Source organism: Cetorhinus maximus, chromosome 17 (assembly GCF_964194155.1).
Source record: "Cetorhinus maximus chromosome 17, sCetMax3.hap1.1, whole genome shotgun sequence".
NCBI classification, from domain to species: Eukaryota; Metazoa; Chordata; class Chondrichthyes; order Lamniformes; family Cetorhinidae; genus Cetorhinus; species Cetorhinus maximus.
In genome coordinates this window covers 64,285,547-64,306,488 of record NC_135895.1, presented here as the reverse complement: position 1 = coordinate 64,306,488, position 20,942 = coordinate 64,285,547, and the positions used below count along the sequence as shown (strand labels likewise).

Genomic DNA, 20,942 nt, shown 5'->3' with positions numbered 1-20,942 from the left:
AGTACAACACTGTAACCGCTCCAGTTCGAAATGCTTGGGAATATGTCATTTCTGGATTTCCAAATTTTCTGGAAATTCCATTAGAATGTTAGAATGCCTAACCACAAGCGGAAAACACCATAGATATAAATATTTACCTGAAACATAAAACAGTGATAAAACATAAAACAATAATAAAAATTGTACTGTACTAAAATGATGTCGATGATGCCATGAGAATGCTTCGGTGTGCTCAAAACATTTCCAGACAATTGGTGTTTCCAAACAATTGATTTCCGGACTGCAGAGCTCACAGTGTATTAACATCTTTTGCAATGACCACTACTTCTTTAGTAAATCTGTGTGCAGCCTGACAGCAGGAACCACAGGCAGAAGGCTGCCTACCAAGCACAACCATGGCTAGCTAAAACCAATTAAATCAATTAAACATCTCACCAGATATCAAGGTTTTATTGAAGCAGACACTTGGAGGTGGTTGGGTGGATGGTGGAAGAGAAATTATGAAAAGGTTTCAGCATAGACTGAGAAATCTTATTGATGGAGGTATACAATAAGTCCTGATCAAATAACAATAGGAATTATTGCAAATGAAAATAACAATTTAGCATAAAATTAGAGGCAAATAAATCGAGTCTATCCCAAGCTAGTTTCCAGAACCCAAAACCTAGACACCAAATGGAGGCACACAACGAGCCTTAACAAAAACACCAAAGCCAATGCCCTCCTCCCCAATATAAAAAAGTACAGCAGATCTTTTAGAAGTACAGTATTCACATATTAAGTAATTTAAACAACTAACAGATGGTTCCCAACTCAGTGTTTCTGCTATGGGATGGATGGAATCTAAAAACTGCTACCTTTTCCTGCACCCCTCAGCTCCACTTTGCCCCCAACGCCCACAACCTTTTGCCATTCAAGCCATCTCACCTATGCTGGCTCTTTGCTGGAGCAATCCTAAACTAATCTTGCCGCTCTGCCTTATTGTTTTCCTCTGCCTCAAATATTTATCCAATTTTCCCTTAAAAGAAACAATGGTCTTGCCTCAACCACTTCCTGTGACAAAGCAGTCACAACAAATTTAAATTGATGGTCACTGATCATTGGCTCCTTAACTAAAAGAAATAGTTTTTCCCTATTAGTTCTATGAAAATTCCTCATAATTTTAAAAACCTCTATTAAATCTCATCAGCCTTCTCTGCATCAGTGGAAATAGTTGAGTCTTTCAAGTGCCTCCTCATAGTTTCTCATTCCTGACATTATCCTACTGAATATACACTGTATGCTCTTGTATGCTATTGTTTTAATGTCCTTTATTTAATGGGCTGCCCAAAACTTCATACCATACATTTAAATGTAGCCTAACAAATATTAGCTACAAATTCATCACTACTTCTTTATGCTTGTACTCAGTGTTGCTCTTTATAAAACCCCAGATTCTATTGACATTTTGATGGTTTTATTATTTACCTACACTTGCACTTTTAAGGAATTAACAATTTGATCCCCTAGGGTTTCTGTTCAATAACAATGTTATATCTTTCCATTACATGTATTTATACTCCTACTCCTCTTTTTTCCAAAATGTATTACCTCCTACTAATCCACATTATGTTGCACCTAGATCCATAAAGGGAATGCAGTTGTACATATGCATTTTCATGAGGTCGTTGGCACTAGCTACCTATCTGCACATTCCGCTATACTTTCCATATTCCTGAAATCTTCTTGTTTCTCCTCACTGTTTGCCAAACTTTCTACTTTTCTGTCAACAGCAATTATTGATTTTCTGTTCACTGTTCCTGAGTTTATATCACCTACATAAACACCAGGAACATACCCAGCAACACCTGTTTAGCCTCACTATCTTTCCTTACATCCAGCTTTCTATCCATGCTACTACACATTCCCTTTTTTCATACTCCTGAATTTTTCGCACAAACCACTTGTGAATCACCATATCAAGCACCTTTAGAAAATGCTTATGTACAAATACATTCCCTTAATAGATCTAGGTGGCAAATTTGGTGCAAAACTGCTTAAAATAAATACCAAAACTCACCTAAAATTTCATGCCAGATAAGTACGTGTGTATCTGTGTGTGTGTGGCATTTGGGACATCTCACTACATTAACATTTGCTCTTCCCAGATGACCAGAGTCATTGTGAAAATCCATCCCAACATTCATCTCTCGCATCTGCTTCATCATGTGAAAATCAGCCAAAAGGCAGTGCCAGCATCTCACCCTTACAGCAACCCTGCACAGACACCGTTAAGTCAGAAAAAGGTATGGTCAGAGGCTGGTCATTGGATAGAGCTTTAATTGTGGTGGTAAATTTAGTGTAGTGACTGAAATAAATAAAGTGGGAGGAAAGCCCAGATTTTCCTTTCTGCGCGTACAGTATTCTGGGACCTGCCATGGTGAAGTTTCCCAGTTTTCTGAGTATAACGTGCAGTGTTGTTTAATGCTGGATTGCCTTATGTGTAGCATTGCCACCACGAGGTGCCACTTGTTTGCTCGGGACATCTTTTGGTAAAACACAATTACTGCAAGATTATTAAGATGAAGAGGACGATACGAGTATGAATGGTGAGTTAGAAGCTGTGTTGCAAACTGAGAGTTTCAATCTCAGTCAGACTGTCTAGCTAAACAGCAAATGAAATCCAAAGAATAAAATTTCCACAGGAGTTCTCCCAATCACCTGCCTGGCAAAAGGTCTGTAAGAGAGAAATTATGTAAACTGGATGAAGATACAGTGGACAATTGGGAGACCTCGCCCACCCCACAGAAATTGATGACATAAATGTTTTCTCACACAGGAAAATTAACAGAGCAGCACTGCTGATTGTCATCATGCATCCTCTAGCAATTGCACGAGGGTATATTAATGTGGTTATACTGTACTGGCAACTCACAGATTTTGAGTTCAGACTCCAACTCTGCAAGACTTGAATGAAGTTCAGTAACTCTGTGGCCAGGCTATGCTTGTCATAGGCCAGGATACTGAGGTTGGCGAGCAGGGGTGCGGCGGAACTCCTGACGTCACCCCGCGTCATTTCAATTTTCAGGTCGGTCGGGACGCAGCCGAATCAGCTGTGCGCCCGCCGACCTGTCAACGGCCAATTGAGGCCATTTAAAAACTAATTCAACTAGCTAATGGACCTGCCCATCCAACATTAAGGTTGGATGGGCAGGCCGGGAGCCCTGGCGGGCTTCAGAAAAAGCATGAAACTTCATCCATGGGCGGGATGAGGTTTCATGTAAGTTTTCAAAAATCTAACAAAAGTTTGAATAAAAGTGATGGACATGTCCTAATGACAGTGTCACATGAGGGGACATGTCAGGGAAATTTTATTTTTCTGCATTGACCATTTTTGAATTTGGCGCCGATCTCCCTGAGGCAGCGCTTAGCCTCAGGGAGATGAGTACACTCTTTCACGCGCATGTGCGAAAGAGCGCACTCCTGGCTTAGGGAATCCCCCCGCCCGCACATAGCGCTTCCTAGTGGACTTCACACTGGGCGGGCCTTAACTGACCCGCCCACTTAAAATGGCGGCGCGGACGCACCCACTCCTGCACTTTCCCCCCAATTACTGATTATGAGCCAGTAACTCCTGCTGGAAAGGGTTTGTGTGTGAAGGTTGGATGAGGGTAGGATTAGACTCAGCTGTAATGTCCCCATAGTAACTTCCTGACACTCAGTCTGGGCTCACACATGATGTACAACCAATTGGATCAGGGGGCAACACCCAAGCAACAAACTGAGCTTTTGGGAGAGAAAGAGGTATTTCCTTGTACAACAAGCAGCTTCCAATGTATCAATGTTTTAATCTCCGCACCCTCACCATTTCAGACACCTGAGCCATCAGATCATTTAGCTCAGATTGTCATCTGCTACTGTAAAGTAACCTGATGAGTGGGGCTTGGAGAACAGAAAGTATCAAACCACTGATTAGCAATTCCTAATCTAGTCAGGGTTATGCATAATAGGAAACAAGATTGGAAAATTACTTGGCATTTACTGTGTTTTACATTCAAGTTTCAGTATTTATTTTTTTATACAATTTTTCATCTTATTTCTGTTTTCAATTCTCCTGTCGATCTTTAGGCCTCTATTCGAGCAGTGTGCCACCAAGCACTAATGCCTCTCATGCTTCATATTGTGCTGACTTTCCTTGTCAGTTCAAAAGCTTGCCCTTTGGCCCAGCTTACCCCACAGCATCAACATTTTCCCTGGCCGAGGTCCAGCAGGAACTTCACATGTTGCAGAGACAGCTGGGAGAAAGTGAGAATTTTACCTGATATTCTGCTTGGATACCACCTGTATAACTGAGCATGTGTAAAATAGCATGATGTGGAGTGGAGGTTTAATTGGGGCACTAAAAAATATTTCTGTATTCTAACTATCCATTCAATTTTTTTCTTCACTTATGGACATCTATTATATTTTCATTCTAAGTTATATTTCAACTCAGAGGTTCAATCACCAGTCTGTGCTAAATGATTTTATCACAGCTGAAGTGGTTATAATGGCACTAAAATTGGCCTCAACACCACTGGAGGAAAAATCAGGTGGGGTTCCCGGTCCCGATCGCTGACCAGTGACTCCTGTTGGAAACTATCTATGTAAATGTCATGGGAGGACAAGATTAGACTTCACCGGGATGTCCTCAACAGTTGAACAGTCTGCCTCTCTTGCTATTGAGCTAATTGGCTGAGGTACATGGGGCAGCCAGAACCATGGGAACTACCCACAACATAGCAGCATGAGACTATAGCACAACTTCCCCTGCAGAAGAGGAAGGGAGAAAATTGGCAAAAGAAACATGGTAAATTCAACAATCCCATGCACCCAGCAGAGCACCACAGGCAAAGGAAGAGCTGGCTGGGGATAAGACTAAACTACCCAATTCTCCAATATGCATTCACATGGATCATGGCTCAGCATTGAGGGCATTGAATTTACCCCTATATCTCAAGGTTTGTAACAGACATCAAAACGGACTGAAATTTCCTGAGAAATTCAAGGATTGGCATTCAAATGAAACAGGACCAATAAATCCAAAATATGGCAGGCATAGTGTCAAAGGAGGAGCTATAACCTATTATTTCAACTTTAGCGGTGCTATTAATTTGCAACAGAAAATTAACCAATTGAGTAGATGCACAGAAGGATGTTTTTCATCTACAGTGATGAGCCTCTGATCAAGATACAGAGTATTTTAGTGGTAGAGACACATAATACCCCTTCTAACCTTTCACTGCAGGCTTTAAATGCCCTGTTTGGCTCCAAGAGTCTTTCGCTGCTCAGCATGATATACACCTATTGCTATTAACTCAAAAGTTGCTAACCAACAACGCTTGCTTGAACAACCAATGCAACTTATCTTTGGGATAATGTAACAAACTAACATTAATGATAAAGGTATTCTCATAACATGATTCTACAAATATGCTGAAATTCTGCACAAATCAGTAAGATGGATAAATACCAAATTATAAGATATTGCATGATTCTGCACTTCGTTAAAAGGCCATCATTGTTGCCTATGAAGCTGAGCAAGGAGCAGACAGAAGGTGGTTGTGGCAACAGTGTGGAATGAAATAAGCTGCTGTCAAATCCAACATTTCTTGAAAGAAATGAAATAATTCATTCTTCATGGAAAACCTTCTGTGTGACTCTCGTACTATTTAACCCTTTTAGCACTGATGGCAAAGATTAGGTCCTTGAATAGTTGCACCATTGAATAAGTGCAATATAGGAAAACAGCTTATGCTGCAAATGGGCATTTGTGATTGGTCGGACTTGACATGATGATTTTGGAGTACGTTTTGCCTTTGAGTGGACCACTGTGTTTGCTTGAATGTTTCTAAGCTGAACATTTGCTGCTTCTGTTTTTTCTCTCTCAACTTTCTGAACCTCCACTGAAAATCACTCCTGTAGGTATGCCCTTTTCTGGAACAGGCACTGGTATGTCTTCACATTTAGAACAGGTTGGCTGCGCCTCACAGTCCAACAATACACTTCACCAACAGCTGAGCAACACCAATAATCTACAGGAGGTCTTGCGAACCACCAATAGTTATCTGGACAACAATGCACTCTGGGAAACAACTCATCGACCAGTGAGAATCAATACACTCGGAGACGTGTCCTCTGGATCATCAGGGTACCAGTCAGGGACTAACATGGCAGGTAAAGAAATGTTTGTTCCCTGGTAATTGAACATATCTCTCTCTGGGTTTTCTGCCTTATTAAGATTATTAGTACAGAGCTTCTCAGGGTGAGAATGGTCAGAAGGAGACCTGCACTAGGCATCAAAGTTGACTTAACGCTGTATATTTATATTGAAGTAGTTTCTCTGTCTAATTGTGCTGAAACTAGCAGCTTCTGCACCTGCTGGCTATAAGGAAGGGGTAAGGAAGAAATATATATTTGGACAAGAAAAAGTAGCTGCAAACCAAAATGAGACTGGCTGAAGTGCATACAGGTCCAGGTGAGCAAGCATCTATAGTGTTGATACATTCAAATGCAAATAGTTAGATTTCATTTGAAGTGCTTTGGCACATTCCAAAGTTCTAGAAAGTATGATAAAAAGCAAGGTCTTTCTTTATCTTTATGGTGTCCATGATGATACTTCAAAATCTTCCTAGATATTGGGATACAGCACATGTGTGCTTCGAGAAGTGTGGAATGCTTGGGAGCAACATGTGATTTTGGACCTCTACTTTTCCAAAGCTTTCCTCCACAGTGGGTTCTACTCACCTCATGTCTAGGTCTGTTACTGGCTAGTTAATAGGGATTGATTGTTATGATTAGTCGACAACTCCATTATTATTATCCAATACGTGACTGTCAGAATGGTAGAAGGCCGACTAGAATCCCCTTGGTCTTTTATCATCCAGCAATTCTTATGTTGCTGATGTCTTTCCCCTCACCCTGAGGTCTGATTTGTGGCCCCCTTTGGCTTGCTGTGGAAGAAGGCTAATACCAAATATTTTCCCCATTTCGCTGGCCAGGACCACCAGCACCAGCTGCTTGCTAGTGCCTTACTGGATGCTGGAATATCTCACCTGACACCAGCATCCTATATGGTCCCAGTGTAGCCTGTCCCTGGTCCAATCCATTTTAACATGGCTGAACTTGTAAAAGAGTGGATGGACGCTCTGCCCTTTACAAGGCCAAGTGGCAAAACCCAAGTGAAGTTAGTGCCTAGTGTATCCAGTTCCCTGCTTTTTCCCATGTTGTTCTGCTGAATTGTCAGAGTTATGGTTCGAGTCAAGCAAAACAACTGAGGAAATTCAGCCACAATTTTGTCTGCATTCATAACTATCTGAGCAGAATTGCCTTTGGTTTTAACTTGATTTATGAGGGTGGGTGTGACAAGCAGGCACATTATAATATACGATAGTTAAACGATTATCACAAGTAAAACTGTAGCAAATGTCTCATGGATCTTTTCCATTTAGACAAAATGTTTATTTTTCCTTTCTAAATCTTACTTTTATTAAGACGCCATCAAGAAGAAAAAGATTTATTATCTCTGCCACTGAAGGTGGATGGAGGTAATGTTATTTGTTACAAAAACAAAAATTGCTGGAAAAACTCAGCAGGTCTGACAGCATCTGTGGAGAGAAAGACAGAGTTAACGTTTCAAGTCCGTATGACTCTTCTTCAGAACTAAAGAGAAGTAGAAATGTGGTGAAATATATACTGTTTAAGGGGGGGTGGGACAGGTGAAGCTGGATTGAAGGCCAGTGATAGGTGGAGGCAAAGGAGAGATTGCAAAAGATGTTATAAACAAAAGGTCAAAGGGGTGTTGATGGTGGTGCTACTGGCTAAAGGAGGTGCTAATGGTGACATTAAGAGTAGAAAGCAGGATGAGCAAGTGACAGATGGCCCTAGTGGGGGTGGGGGGAAGGGACGGTGTGGGAGAAAAAATCGAAATAGACTAAAAGGTGGGAATAAAACAATGAATGGAAATAAATTTTAAAATAATAATAGAAATAGGTGGGAAAAAATGTATATCTAAAAATAAATAAATATTTGAGAAAAGGGGATCAATAAGGGTTGAGGATGGAGGAGAGAGTTCATGATCTGAAGTTGTTGAACTCAACGTTAAGTCCAGAAAGCTGTAAAGTGCCTAATCGGAAGATGAGGTGCTGTTCCTCCAGTTTGCGTTGAACTTCACTGGAACATTGCAGCAGGCCAATAATGGACATGTGGGCATGAGATTAGGGTGGTGTGTTGAAATGGCAAGCAACAAGAAGGTCTGGGTCATGCTTGCAGACAGACCGAAGGTGTTCCACAAAGCGGTCACCCAGCCTGGGTTTGGTCTCTTCAATGTAGAGGAAACCGCATTAGGAGCAGCAAATGCAGAAGACCAAATTGAGGGAAGTGCAAGTGAAGAGCTGCTTCGCTCGAAAGGAGTGTTTGGGCCCTTGGACGGTGAGGAGGGGGCCTATTTCGATCTTATCTCCCACACCATTCCCTCTCCCCACCCCCACCCCACTAGGGCCATCTGTCACTTGCTCATTCTGCTTTCTACTCTTAATGTCACCATTAGCACCTCCTTTAGCCAGTATCACCACCGTCAACACCCCTTCGACCTTTTGTTTATAACATCTTTTGCAATCTCTCCTTTGCCTCCACCAATCACTAGCCTTCTATCCAGCTTCACCTGTCCCATCCCCCCTTAAACAGTATATATTTCACCACATTTTTACTTCTCTTTAGTTCTGAAGAAGAGTCTTACGGACTCGAAACATTAGCTCTGTCTTCCTCTCCACAGATGCTGCCAGACCTGCTGAGTTTTTCCAGCAATTTTTGTTTTTGTTTCAGATTTCCAGCATCCACAGTATTTTGCTTTTATCTTAATGTTATTTGTTAGTCTGTTTGTTTGTAAACAATATATCTCAAAAACTAATGGATGGATTTCAAGGAAAAAGTAATCTTTATTTTGGTATGGATTCAGATCCAGATCTGAATCCTGGAATTTTACATACGAATTAGGAGCAGGAGTAGGCCACTCGGCCATTCAAGCCTGCACCGCCATTCAATAAGAGCATGGCTGATCTGATTGTAACCTCAACCTCACATTCCTGCATATCCCCGATAACCTTTTCCCCACTTGCTTATCAAGAATCCATCTACCTTTGCCTTAAAAATATTCAGACTCTGCCTTTTGAGGAAGAGAGTTCCAAAGACTCACAACTCTCTGAGAGAAAAAATTTCCCCTCATCTAGGTCCTAAATGGGTGACCCCTTATTTATCAACATTGTCCCTAGTACTAGATTCTCCCACAAGAGGAAACATCCTCTCTACATCGACCCTGTCAAGACCCCTCAGGATTTTATATGGCCTGAATTTTTCAGGCGGCGGGCAGGCTTGGCGGGAGCGGGCAGGGGCGGCTGCGGAGCCAATCACTGCCCGCGATCGGCTCCCCACTGCCATTTTATGCGGGCGGGCCAATTAAGGCCTGCCCAGCATAAAGCGCGAGTCATAGCGCTCAGCACTACCTGTGCAGGCAAGGGGAGGAGAGAGAGTCGGGGCCAGCGCTCTTTCGCGCAAGTGTGCAAGAAAATGCTTCAATCTCCCTGAGGCACGGAGCTGCCTCAGGGAGATTGAAGTGGTTTTCAAATAAATAAATAAATGACTGTAAAATTTATTTAAACATGCCCCCTCATGTGACTGTGTCAGAGGAGAGAGGACATATTTTTATATTTCATAAAGAATTTTTATTTAATTAATAAACACTTTAGGAAACCTCATGCCACTCGTGGATGAAAGCCATGAAAAACGCCAAGGCCGCTTGGCCTCTTCGCCTGCCTGCCAACCTTAAGGTTGGACGGGCAGCATCAACAATGAGCTTAATAACTTCCTTAATGGCCTTAATAGGCCGTTTCAATATCGGCGGGCGCGCAGTCGACTCAGGCGCGCACCTTCCGAACGAAACATTGCAACACAGTGCGATGACATCGGGACACATGCCCGACATCATCACGCATCATTTTACATGTCGGCGTGTCGGGCCCGCCCCCGCATGCTGACTGAAAAGTCCTGCCCTATGTTTCAATCAAGTTGCGTCTTATTCTTCTAAACTCCAGCAGATACAAGCCTTGCCTGTGCAACCTTTCCTCATAAGACAACCCACCCAACCCAGGTATTAGTTTAGTTATCCTTCCCTGAACTGCTTCCAATGCATTTACATCATTCCTTAAATAAGGAGACCAATATTGTACACAGCACAATGTGTCTCACTAGTGCCCAGTATAACTGAAGCAAAATCTCCCTATTTTTGTATTCAATTTCCCTCACAATAAATGATAACATTCTATTAGCTTTCCTAATTACTTACTGTACCTGCATACTAGCCTTTTGCAATTCATGCACTCGGACACATAGAGCCCAATGCATCTCAGAGTTCTGCAATCTCTCACCATTTAGATAACATTCTTCTTTTTTATTTATCCTGCCAAAATGGACAATTTCCCACTTTCCCAAATAATACTCCATTTGCCAGGTCATTGCCCACTTAATTAACCTGTCTATATCCCTTTGTAGTCTCCTTGTGTCCTCTTCACATCTTACTTTCCTACCTATCTTTGTGTCATCAGCAAATTTACCAACCATACCTTTGGTCCCTTCAACCAAGTCATTTATGAAAATTGTAAAAATTTGAGGCCCCAGCTCTGATCCCTATGACACACCATTTGTTAGATTTTGCCAACTAGATAAGACCCATTTATGCCTACCCTCTGTTTCCTGTTAGCTAGCCAATCTTCTACCCATGAAAATATGTTACCCCATACACAATGAGCTTTTAGTTTTTGCAATAACCTTTGATGTGGCACCTTATCAAATGCCTTCCGGGAATCTAAGTATAGTACATCCACAGTTTCCCTTTACCCACAGTACATGTGACTGCATCAAAGAATTCCAATAATTTGGTTAAACATGATTTCCCTTTTACAAAACCATGTTGACTCTGCCTGATTACCTTGAACCTATTCAAGTGCTCTGCTTTAACTTCTTTAACAATAGCTTCTAAAATTTTCCCTATGACAGATATTAAGCTAACTGGCCTGTAGTTTCCTGCTTTCTGTCTTCCTCCCTTTTTGAATAAAGGAGTTATTTGCTATTTTCCAATCTAATGGAACCTTACCCGAATCTAGAGCCTTTTGGAAAATTAAAACCAACTCATCCACCATCTCACGAGCAACTTCTTTTAAGACCCTAGGATGAAGTCCATTAGGACCCAGGGATTTGTCAGCCTGCAGCTCCAACAATTTTCTCAGTACTACTTCCCTCGTGATTGTAATTTTCCCTGAGTTCCTCCCTCCCTTTAATTTCCTGATTTACAGATACTTCTGGGATGTTACTTGTATTCTCTATAGTGAAGACCGATGCAAAATACTGGTTCAATTCATCTGCCAACTCCTTATTTTCCGTTATTAATTCCCTACACTCAGATTCCATGGGACCAACGCTCACTTTGTTAACTCTTTTTAAAATATCTACAGAAACTCTTACAATCTGTCTTTATATTTCTAGCTAGCTTTCTCTCGTACTCTAATTTTTACACCCTTATCAATCTTTTGGTCATTGACATTCATTAACATTGGGAGATAAGGCAAATTGACTATTTTTTAGAATGTTGTGAGTTGTTGTAGCTGCTGTGGTGGAATTTGTCACAGTTGTCAAAATATGAGCAGAGTTTTAAGAGCAGATTGTTGGATGTGGATTGGCCTGAAGCCTCTACAGTGAGATGGAAACTCTTAATGGAAATATTTCTTTCTTTCAACCTTCAACGCATCAACCAAGCAGGGGAAAGCCTCATAGGAGAGCTGCAAAATTGTAATAATGCTGAGTTAACACAATGTGGTGGAAATATGCGCTCCACTGAATGCCCTCTTCACTTGTTGCCCTCTGTTTCTCACTTTTAGTACAAGGGTTTACATGAGCCATGAACCCTGAGCCCCGGAAATTAGGTCAAGGAAGCCCAGGCAACTTAGTTCTGTTTGTGATTTTAGTTGTCACTTGGTCTGTTCGGTTTGAATCTTTTGACCCAGAGGTTTGATAAGTGACATTTTTAAAAAATCCTTTTGGGGTACAAATCCTAATTAGAGCGCCAAATTTTATTTGTTTCCTCAATATGAGATATTTGCAAATTAACAGGCCATTAGTTATATGTGGTTCCTGAGATTCCATAAAATAAACCTTAACTACCCACAAAGACAAAAAGCTTGTAGTCTCTCACTTACAAGCAGATTCTGGCTTTGCCAAGCCTGATGATAAATTTGTATTATAAAAAAATTACATTTTATGAAAAATAAGAAATGGCGATTAGAGGGAGCATTCTTAAGTTACATGGTGACATCAGACTGCATATGATGTGAAAACTGAGAGACTGCCCTTAGTCAGAGAGACTAGATGTAGCATGTCCAGGATAGCTCCCTCTGTTCTTCTTTTACTTCAGGCTTCCTTCCATCTACAAACACAACACATAGCACACTGCAACTTAAGTAAATGTAAAGTTTGTTTTCTCACGTTCCAGATGAGATGTCTAACTGAGGCCGTCTCTGTCCTTTCAGGTGAACGTAAAAGATCCCATGTCATCATTTGAGGATGAGTAAGGGAGTTTTCACAGTGTCCTGGCCAACATTTATTTCTCAACCAACATTACTAAAAAAAGGGATGCCTTGCCAGTGCAGCCAAGTGCGCTCCATGCATGTGTGGAGTTAATACATGCGCAGAGTGCACTTGGCTACATTGGCAAGACATTTTCCATTTAATCATTTATCTCTGCTATTTGTGGAACCATGCTGCTCCAAAATTGGCTGTCTCTTTTGTCTACATTATAACAAATACTACACTTCAAAAAATACTATATTTGAAGTGCCTTGGCTCATCCTAAGGTTCTAAAAAGTGCTAAATAAATGCAAGTTCATCTTTATATCTTCAGTATCAATGGTGATGCTTCAAAATCTTCCAATTAGTTAAGCACATTAACTTTGGGTTTGATGTGGAATTCAGTACTGACCGTTCTATCTCTTATTTTACCATCCCCTGCATAAATTGGCATGAGTTGTTTTGGTTGGCCTTCAACAAATATTTTCCTGAACCTATTTTTCTTTGGGATCTCGAAGCAACGTAGAATGTTGGATAACTAGTTGGCTGGACTTTCTGCTGATGTTGCATATTATTATATTATTAACAGTAGCTAAATTTTATCTCTGTGTGTAGGTGCAGAGATGTTGGAGGAGCATCTTCGGGAAATTCGCACCATGCGGCAACGCCTAGAGGAATCCATCCACACGAACAACCGACTCAGGGAGCAGCTCGAAATGCGCCTGGCTGCCGCAGCCAAAGAAAATGGTAAGATTTTCTCAGAATTCAGACACTTTGGGGACAATCTTTGGCTCGGTGAGTGGGGGCGGGGCCTGCTCGCCGAGGCGTAAAATGACACGGGGTGACGTGGGGCGTGCGTCCTGACATCACCGCACGTCATTTAGATTTTCAGTTCGGCAGACACGCAGCCGTGCCCACCGAACTGTCAAAGGCCTATTAAGGCCTATTAAGGCCATCTAACTAACAATTAAAATAATTAATGGAACTTCCCATCTAACCTTAAGGTTGGCAGGCAGGCGAAGAGCCCAGGCGGGCTTCGCATTTTTCATGGAACCTCATCCACAGGCGGGATGAGGTTTCATGAATGATTTCAAATTTTCTCCAAAAATTTTTTATTGAAATTAATGCACATGTCCCAGCTCATGTGCCAGTTTCACATGAGGGGACATGTCATAAAAAAATTTTCAACACTTTATTGAACTGTTAAAGCTTAAAACTACTCTCTCTGAGGTACCTCTGTGCCTCAGGGAGATTTCTGCGCTCTTTCACGCACATGCATGAAAGGGCACACTCCCGGCTCACGGAACCACCCCCGCAGCCCGCACAGGGAGTGCTCAGCGCTTATGGGTGCGCATCACGCTGGGTGGGCCTTAATTGGCCAGCCCACGTAAAATGGCGGCAGGGACCCGATCGGGGGCACCGATCAGGTCCGCACCCGTCCCCGCACAACCCCCCCGACGGGGGGAAAGTTCTACCCTTTATATTCTAGTTTGACTAGTTATGATTTTGATGATAAATTAACCTACAATATCATGTTGAATGAAAACCTGTATCATGTGGCATCAGAGACTGGATACATCATGTTCTCCCACAGCACTACTAGGACTGCTCTTCACCAGCCAAATGGGTCGTAAAGATGCTTGACCCGGGGATGACTCTGCTTGTAATTTATATTTCCATGCTGAGGAGCAGCACCTAACCTCTACCTATTACCTTTCCACAGCAATGCAACTGAGATGGAAAGTTCAGCAGAGCAGGGCATTGAACATGTGTCTTTTCACTGAATGGGTAAACCCTGGTCACCTCCCATTGGGCTGTAGGGAAGGGGTGGCCTCCATTTTGGGCATTTTCTGGTGCTCGGAGGGCCCCTGGCTGAAGTGGCCACTCATGCAGCAATGGTGCTGCCTTTCCACAGTAACCACCCTGTGCCTGCCTGGCCCCGGAGTCTGCAATCCCCACTTACTTTACCATGAAGGCACATGTCTGTATCTTCTTCCTCCAGGTGCAGCCGCAGCAATGACCACCACTGGTGGTAGTGCTGCCGAGCTGCCAATTAAAAGGCTGCTGCTGGTAAAATGTAGCCCTGGGGTCAGCCACTCGCCAAAGCGGGGTCACTACCCACCCTCACCCCCGTTGTCTCCCCACTTTCGGCTCTAGCAATGGAATCCTTGTAGCCTCGGAAAATTCCAACCATTACTTCAGCGCTCTTCTGGCTAGACTTCCATCCTGCTATCCAAAACTCTACTGTCCTTTTTTATCATATCTTGTAACAAGTCACACTCGTCTATCAATCTAACCCCTCCACCCGCCACCCCACAACCCCCACTGAGATTGGTGGAACAAATCTACACAACGTACTTGTAGCTTTGTAATTTTTACGTCCTGTCATAAATAAATATGCAAAATGTCAGATCATCCACATGTCTACAGGTTTGACAGGTAGCCACTCATTCAATACTTTATGAGATGCTTATGGACTGGAATCCTTGATGAGGATTTTTCACTCCTGGCATTTTGGTGTCTGATTTGGTCCCTCTTATTTTCTTGTAGCTGTTGCTCCAACTAACATCTACATTCAGGGACTGGAAACAATGACTCAGCTGTCAGAGGAGAACCGAATGCTGAGGGATGAGATCCTGACTCTCCAGGCCCAGCTCACACAAGTGCCCAGGGGTGAGACATTGACTAAGGGCTAAAGTTCTGTTTTTAAAGAAAAATGACGAGTTCCTGTTTTTCTCAGTAATTGGCAATCCACCACTGAAGTTGCACTCTCATAAATTGTGCATTTCAAAGCAACTTGTTCTTACAATTTGGCAGAAAAATGGACAATACTTAAACATTGTTTCAAGGTTTCTGGTGAGAGCAGTAACATGAGGAAGACAAATTGATGCTTACACCATGTAAAATTTTGCTCTGAAAAGAGCAGTTGTTATATTAAAATAGTTCCTCGGAAGAACTGATAGGCCTCAATGTTTTGGGCAGTGTACTCTGCCTGCTGTTCGGAGGAATGATCCTGCCCATATTTTCAACCTATATATAATTACCTCTTTTACCAGTTCCAGACATTCCTTCAGTTCTTCCAAGAAACTCTTTCATAGCAACAACTGTGCTTTTCAGAGCAAAATTTTACATTGTGTAATTGTAAATTTGTCTTCCAGAATCTTACATGGACAATCCTGTTTTTAGTTGCTGATATTTTACCTCCAGTGTTACAAAATGAATGGCACAAATGTTGGTTACAAAAGTGCTGAGTTAAAGAAGGTTGGAAAGAAAGTTTCTCTACCTACTTTCTTCCATCATTTAGTTACGACCTGCCAGCTATTTGGATTTGGTTTTGCATTCAAAAGGGAAATGAGCAGATTCCCAGTTTAACAAGTCACTGAAGGACAGATTTGGTGCTGAAGAAGGAGGGAATTATTAATAGCTGGATTAAGCCTTGTATGTAACCTAAGAAATAGGATGACCTACATGATGAGTGACAGGCGTTGTCTTATTAACCTGCTCCTTCAGGATACCAAACTTTGCTTTCATACTGATACTCATTATTCTCAAGTCCTGCTGAATTTAATGGCCCCTTCACATTGACATGCTGTTGCTGGCAGCTCCCTGACTCCAGTGGCACTGCTGTAATGTAAGTGAGGTAATGCTACTTCTGCCAGAAGTGCAGAAAACTGCCTCAAGAAGTGTTTATCTGCTCCTTCAGCGGCAGCAGTGCCAGAGATGCCAATCACTAAATTCACTGGCTCCTTAGAAAATCCCAACAATTTTTAACTTCTGGGCTGTGTCAGCTACTGGATACCTGATTTGAGACCTAGTGTCATAAACCTGGAACATGGTGCATGAAACAGAGGAGAGGCTGAGAAACTTCTTAATCAATGGCTTAAAGTGCCAATGAATGCTGGCCAGCATTGCCATACATAGCACAAATCATTGAATTAACAGTATATATAATTTGGGCTACTAGTAAAATTTATAAGTTTTTAATTCTTTATGGGATGTGAGCATTGCTGGAAAGGCCAACATTTGTTGCTCAAACCTGCTTGACCTTTAGAAGGTGGTGGTGACCCCCTCTTTGAACGGCTGTAGGCTGCATGGTGTAAGTACACCTACATTGCTTTGAGGAAGGGAGTTCCATGATTTTGACCCAGTGACAGTGAAAGAACAGTGATATAGTTCCAAGTGAGGATGGTGTGTGGCTTGGAGGGGAACTTGTGGGTGATGGTGTTTCCATGCGTCTGCTGCCCTTGTCCTTCCAGATGGTAGACCTCACTGTAACAGAATGCCACTGTGTATCATGTAGCCCTTCACCTCCCCATATCACTCGCTTCATTTAAGATTCTCCTTAAAACCGACCTCTTTGATCAAGTTTTTAGTCAAACTTCCTCATCCTTCCTCCTTTGGCTTGGAGTACATTTTCCTTATACCTCGGAATGTTTTCTACGTCATTCAATCACTGCAAGTTATTTTTGCTTTTGGTTAAAAGTAAAATTTACAACTTTATATAAAATCTTGAAAAATAATACACTGTTATTCTAACATTTTCAACTAAGGAAAATAACATTTATTCTGAAATTATTTGTTTCATTTTAACTCCATAGAACAGGCCAAAGAAATTGAGCAACTGAGGGAGAGCCTGTTAACAACCAGGGCTAGATATAAGCTCTTGGAGACAGAACTGGATCAGTGGAGGGAAGAGAACAACAACTTGCAGGCTGAAGTCAGGGACAGACAGGAGGAAGCATTACAGCTGAGAGAAGAGCAGCAATGCAGCCAAAACAAAAGCAATAGGTATTGAGACCGATTTTCTATTTTTCTAATTTATGCATAGGCCAATGATATCCATTCTGCTTGCCGAGTGGTTGCATGACATGGAGCTGGACCCCACCAATGCAATCCCTCCAGCTGTATGAGTTCCTCAATAAATAATTACTGGTTGCGTCATAACCAACAGAGTATGTCCTTGCATGTCCTTTCATGTCCAGGTTATGGGTTTGAATTCTCTACTAAATAATGGGCGTATGAAGTTTCTTCCTGCAAACTGTAAAGATGCTAAGTAAAATGCATTTAGATAACCTCCCTCCAATTCTTAATAGCTGTGAGTCCACAGTAAAGAATTTGCACCAATTTGATAAATAAATTGGGATTGAAGATAACAATAGCTGGTGTGTGGAATGGAAATGGTGCTTTGTCTTCTAAGGTGGAATTGAGGCTCATTGTTGGAGAGTAGAGGGAGCTTTACCTACATCTAAACTCTGTTGCACTTGATTGCATCCTTTGCCTGCTGTCTGTGGTAAGAAAGCAATGCACAGTGACATTCTTCATTCATTATGTATCACATGCTGGTATCTAATGAAGTAGAACGGTAACATGCCATCAACATAATTGAATCAGTTGATAGGACAGTGACCCTATACTTCCCCCCATTGACAAATTGAATTAGTCCCTGTTTTGGGAATGGCATTCCTAGAAGATCCCACTGAAAAAAGATTGTCTTAGCTTTGTTAACAATAAGAAAGTGAAGATTTCCTGAACAAAAACAGAATTACCTGGAAAAACTCAGCAGGTCTGGCAGCATCGGGGGAGAAGAAAAGAGTTGACGTTTCGAGTCCTCATGACCCTTCAACAGAACTGAGTAATATTAGGAGAGAGGTGACATATAAGCTGGTTTAAGGTGGGGGGGTGGGGGGGGATAAGTTGGTGGGGGGTGGGGGGGTTGGTTGTAGGGACAAGCAAGCAGTGATAGGAGCAGATAATCAAAAGATGTCACAGACAAAGGAACAAAGAGGTATTGAAGGTGGTGATATTATCTAAACGAATGTGCTAATTAAGAATGGATGGCAGGACACTCAAGGTACAGCTCTAGTGGGGGTGGGGTGGAAAGACTAACAGGGCATTAAAGGTATAGATTTAAAAATAATGGAAATAGGTGGGAAAAGAAAAATCTATATAAATTATTGGAAAAAACAAACGGGAGGGGGAAGAAACGGAAAGGGGGTGGGGATGGAGGAGGGAGTTCAAGATCTAAAGTTGTTGAATTCAATATTCAGTCCAGAAGGCTGTAAAGTGCCTAGTCGGAAGATGAGGTGCTGTTCCTTCAGTTTGCGTTGGGCTTCACTGGAACAATGCAGAAAGCCAAGGACAGACATGTGGACAAGAGAGCAGGGTGGAGTGTTAAAATGGCAAGCGACAGGGAGGTTTGGGTCTTTCTTGTGGACAGACCGCGGGTGTTCTGCAAAGCAGTCGCCCAGTTTACGTTTGGTCTCTCCAATGTAGAGTAGACCGCATTGGGAGCAGCAAATGTAATAGACTAAGTTAGGGGAAGTGCAAGTGAAATGCTGCTTCACTTGAAAGGAGTGTTTGGGCCCTTGGACAGTGAGGAGAGAGGAAGTGAAGGGGCAGGTGTTGCATCTTTTGCCTGGGCATGGGGAGGTGCCATAGGTGGGGGTTGAGGAGTAGGGGGTGATGGAGGAGTGGACCAGGGTGTCCCGGAGGGAACGATCCCTACGGAATGCCGCCGGGGGGGTGGAGGGAAGATGTGTTTGGTGGTGGCATCATGCTGGAATTGGCGGAAATGGTGGAGGATGATCCTTTGAATGCGGAGGCTGGTTGGGGTGATAAGTGAGGACAAGGGGGACCCTATCATGTTTCTGGGAGGGAGGAGAAGACGTGAGGGCAGATGCGCGGGAGATGGGCCGGACACGGTTGAGGGCCCTGTCAACGACCGTGGGTGGAAAACCTCGGTTAAAGAAGAAGGAGGACATGTCAGAAGAACTGTTTTTGAAGGTAACATCATCAGAACAGATGCGACGGAGGCGAAGGAACTGAGAGAATGGAATGGAGTCCTTACAGGAAGCGGGGTGTGAGGAGCTGTAGTCGAGGTAGCTGTGGGAGTCGGTTGGCTTGTAATGGATATTGGTGGACAGTCTATCACCAGAAATTGAGACAGAGAGGTCAAGGAAGGGAAGGGAAGTGTCAGAGATGGACCATGTGAAAATGATGGAGGGGTGGAGATTGGAAGCAAAATTAATAAATTTAATAGATTTCCTGTGTGTGTTGTGAACAAAATCATAACCCCATTTATAAGGAACATTAATAATTTTGCTGCAGATAAGACCTGAAGAAAATCTTCCTCCAAGATGTGAGCAATTTATAGATCCATGTTAACACTCATCTATTCTCCCTCTTCTAACATGTCTGCTTTGTCCATCTGCCCAGGCTGTTACAGGAGATCACTATGCTCCAACAGCAGCTAAATGAAAGTCACCAGCTACTTCATTCTCTCCAGTCTGAGATTCAAGTATATGAGAGGCTGTATGGGAAAAAGAAACCTTTCCAAGGTAGGAATTGCTCCATCTCACCAGCATGGAAGGCTCTGTCTAGATTTTTCATTCCTTCAATTCAACTATTCCGAAAAACCAGTGGCATATAATTCTAGATTTCTGAACTGAAACCATAGAACCAAAGAATGGTTACAGCACACAAGGAGCCCATTCAGCCCATCGAGCCCATGCTGGCTCTCTGGAAGAGCAATTTAGCTGGTCCCATTCCCTGGATCTTTCCCCATTGCCATGCAGATATTTTCCCTTTTCATGTTTATCCAATTCCCATTGGAAATCCACAATTAAGTCTGTTCCAACCACCATTTCTGGCATTGCATTCCAGATTGTAACCACTTGCTGTATAAAAAGGTTTTTCCTTTCATGTCATGTTTGGAAAATAAGACACAAGTACCCTTCATCAACCACAAAAGCTACTTGGCACTATAAATGCCAGATGTGAAGAAATAAATAAAGAAAATCACAATTTAAAAAAAATAACTTTTCTCCCCCTCTCAGTTTATTCAGGAAATGTCCATGGTGGTGGATCCTGCGCCTTTGACATCAGTGACTTCCTGTCACAAATCAAAGGCCTTCGCATTCAGCTGGAGCACTGTATCCACACTAATGGCTGCCTACGGAAACAGCTGAAGGAAAAGATGGATGAACATCGACCATCCAGCCTCAATATCAATCATTTGACCTCGTCATCCAGTGAACACAACAACAGTAAACAGGTGTTCCAGGGTGAGACAACTTGAAATGCAGTGGATAAGTAAAGAGAGATTAAAGCCAATGCGGTGAGAAGTTGGTTGGTGGCCTAATGAATAGAGCAGTGAAAGAGTAGAGTATGGGGGTAATGGATAGAGTGTAAAGCTTCCATTTACAGAAATTCTTTAGATTGGGCAAGGAATGTGCCCAATTTAGACTTGAAAGTAGGAGGGTTGGTCAGTAAGTTCGTGGATGACACGAAAATTGGTGGGGTGGTAAATAGTG

The 20,942-nt window shown here is 42.4% G+C and overlaps 1 protein-coding gene across 2 annotated transcripts in view; it reads left to right on the top strand.

Moving 5' to 3' along the window:
* pde4dip (phosphodiesterase 4D interacting protein) overlaps positions 1–20,942 on the top strand; it is a 545,686-nt gene that overhangs the window by 493,758 nt on the left and 30,986 nt on the right. For both annotated transcript variants that reach the window (XM_078561344.1, XM_078561345.1), the window contains 8 exons: positions 2,148–2,285; positions 4,108–4,284; positions 5,944–6,195; positions 13,246–13,377; positions 15,181–15,303; positions 17,229–17,418; positions 19,846–19,967; positions 20,466–20,693. In XM_078561344.1, the coding sequence (XP_078417470.1) occupies positions 2,148–2,285; positions 4,108–4,284; positions 5,944–6,195; positions 13,246–13,377; positions 15,181–15,303; positions 17,229–17,418; positions 19,846–19,967; positions 20,466–20,693 (1,362 nt within the window). The remainder of the gene's footprint in view (positions 1–2,147; positions 2,286–4,107; positions 4,285–5,943; positions 6,196–13,245; positions 13,378–15,180; positions 15,304–17,228; positions 17,419–19,845; positions 19,968–20,465; positions 20,694–20,942) is intronic.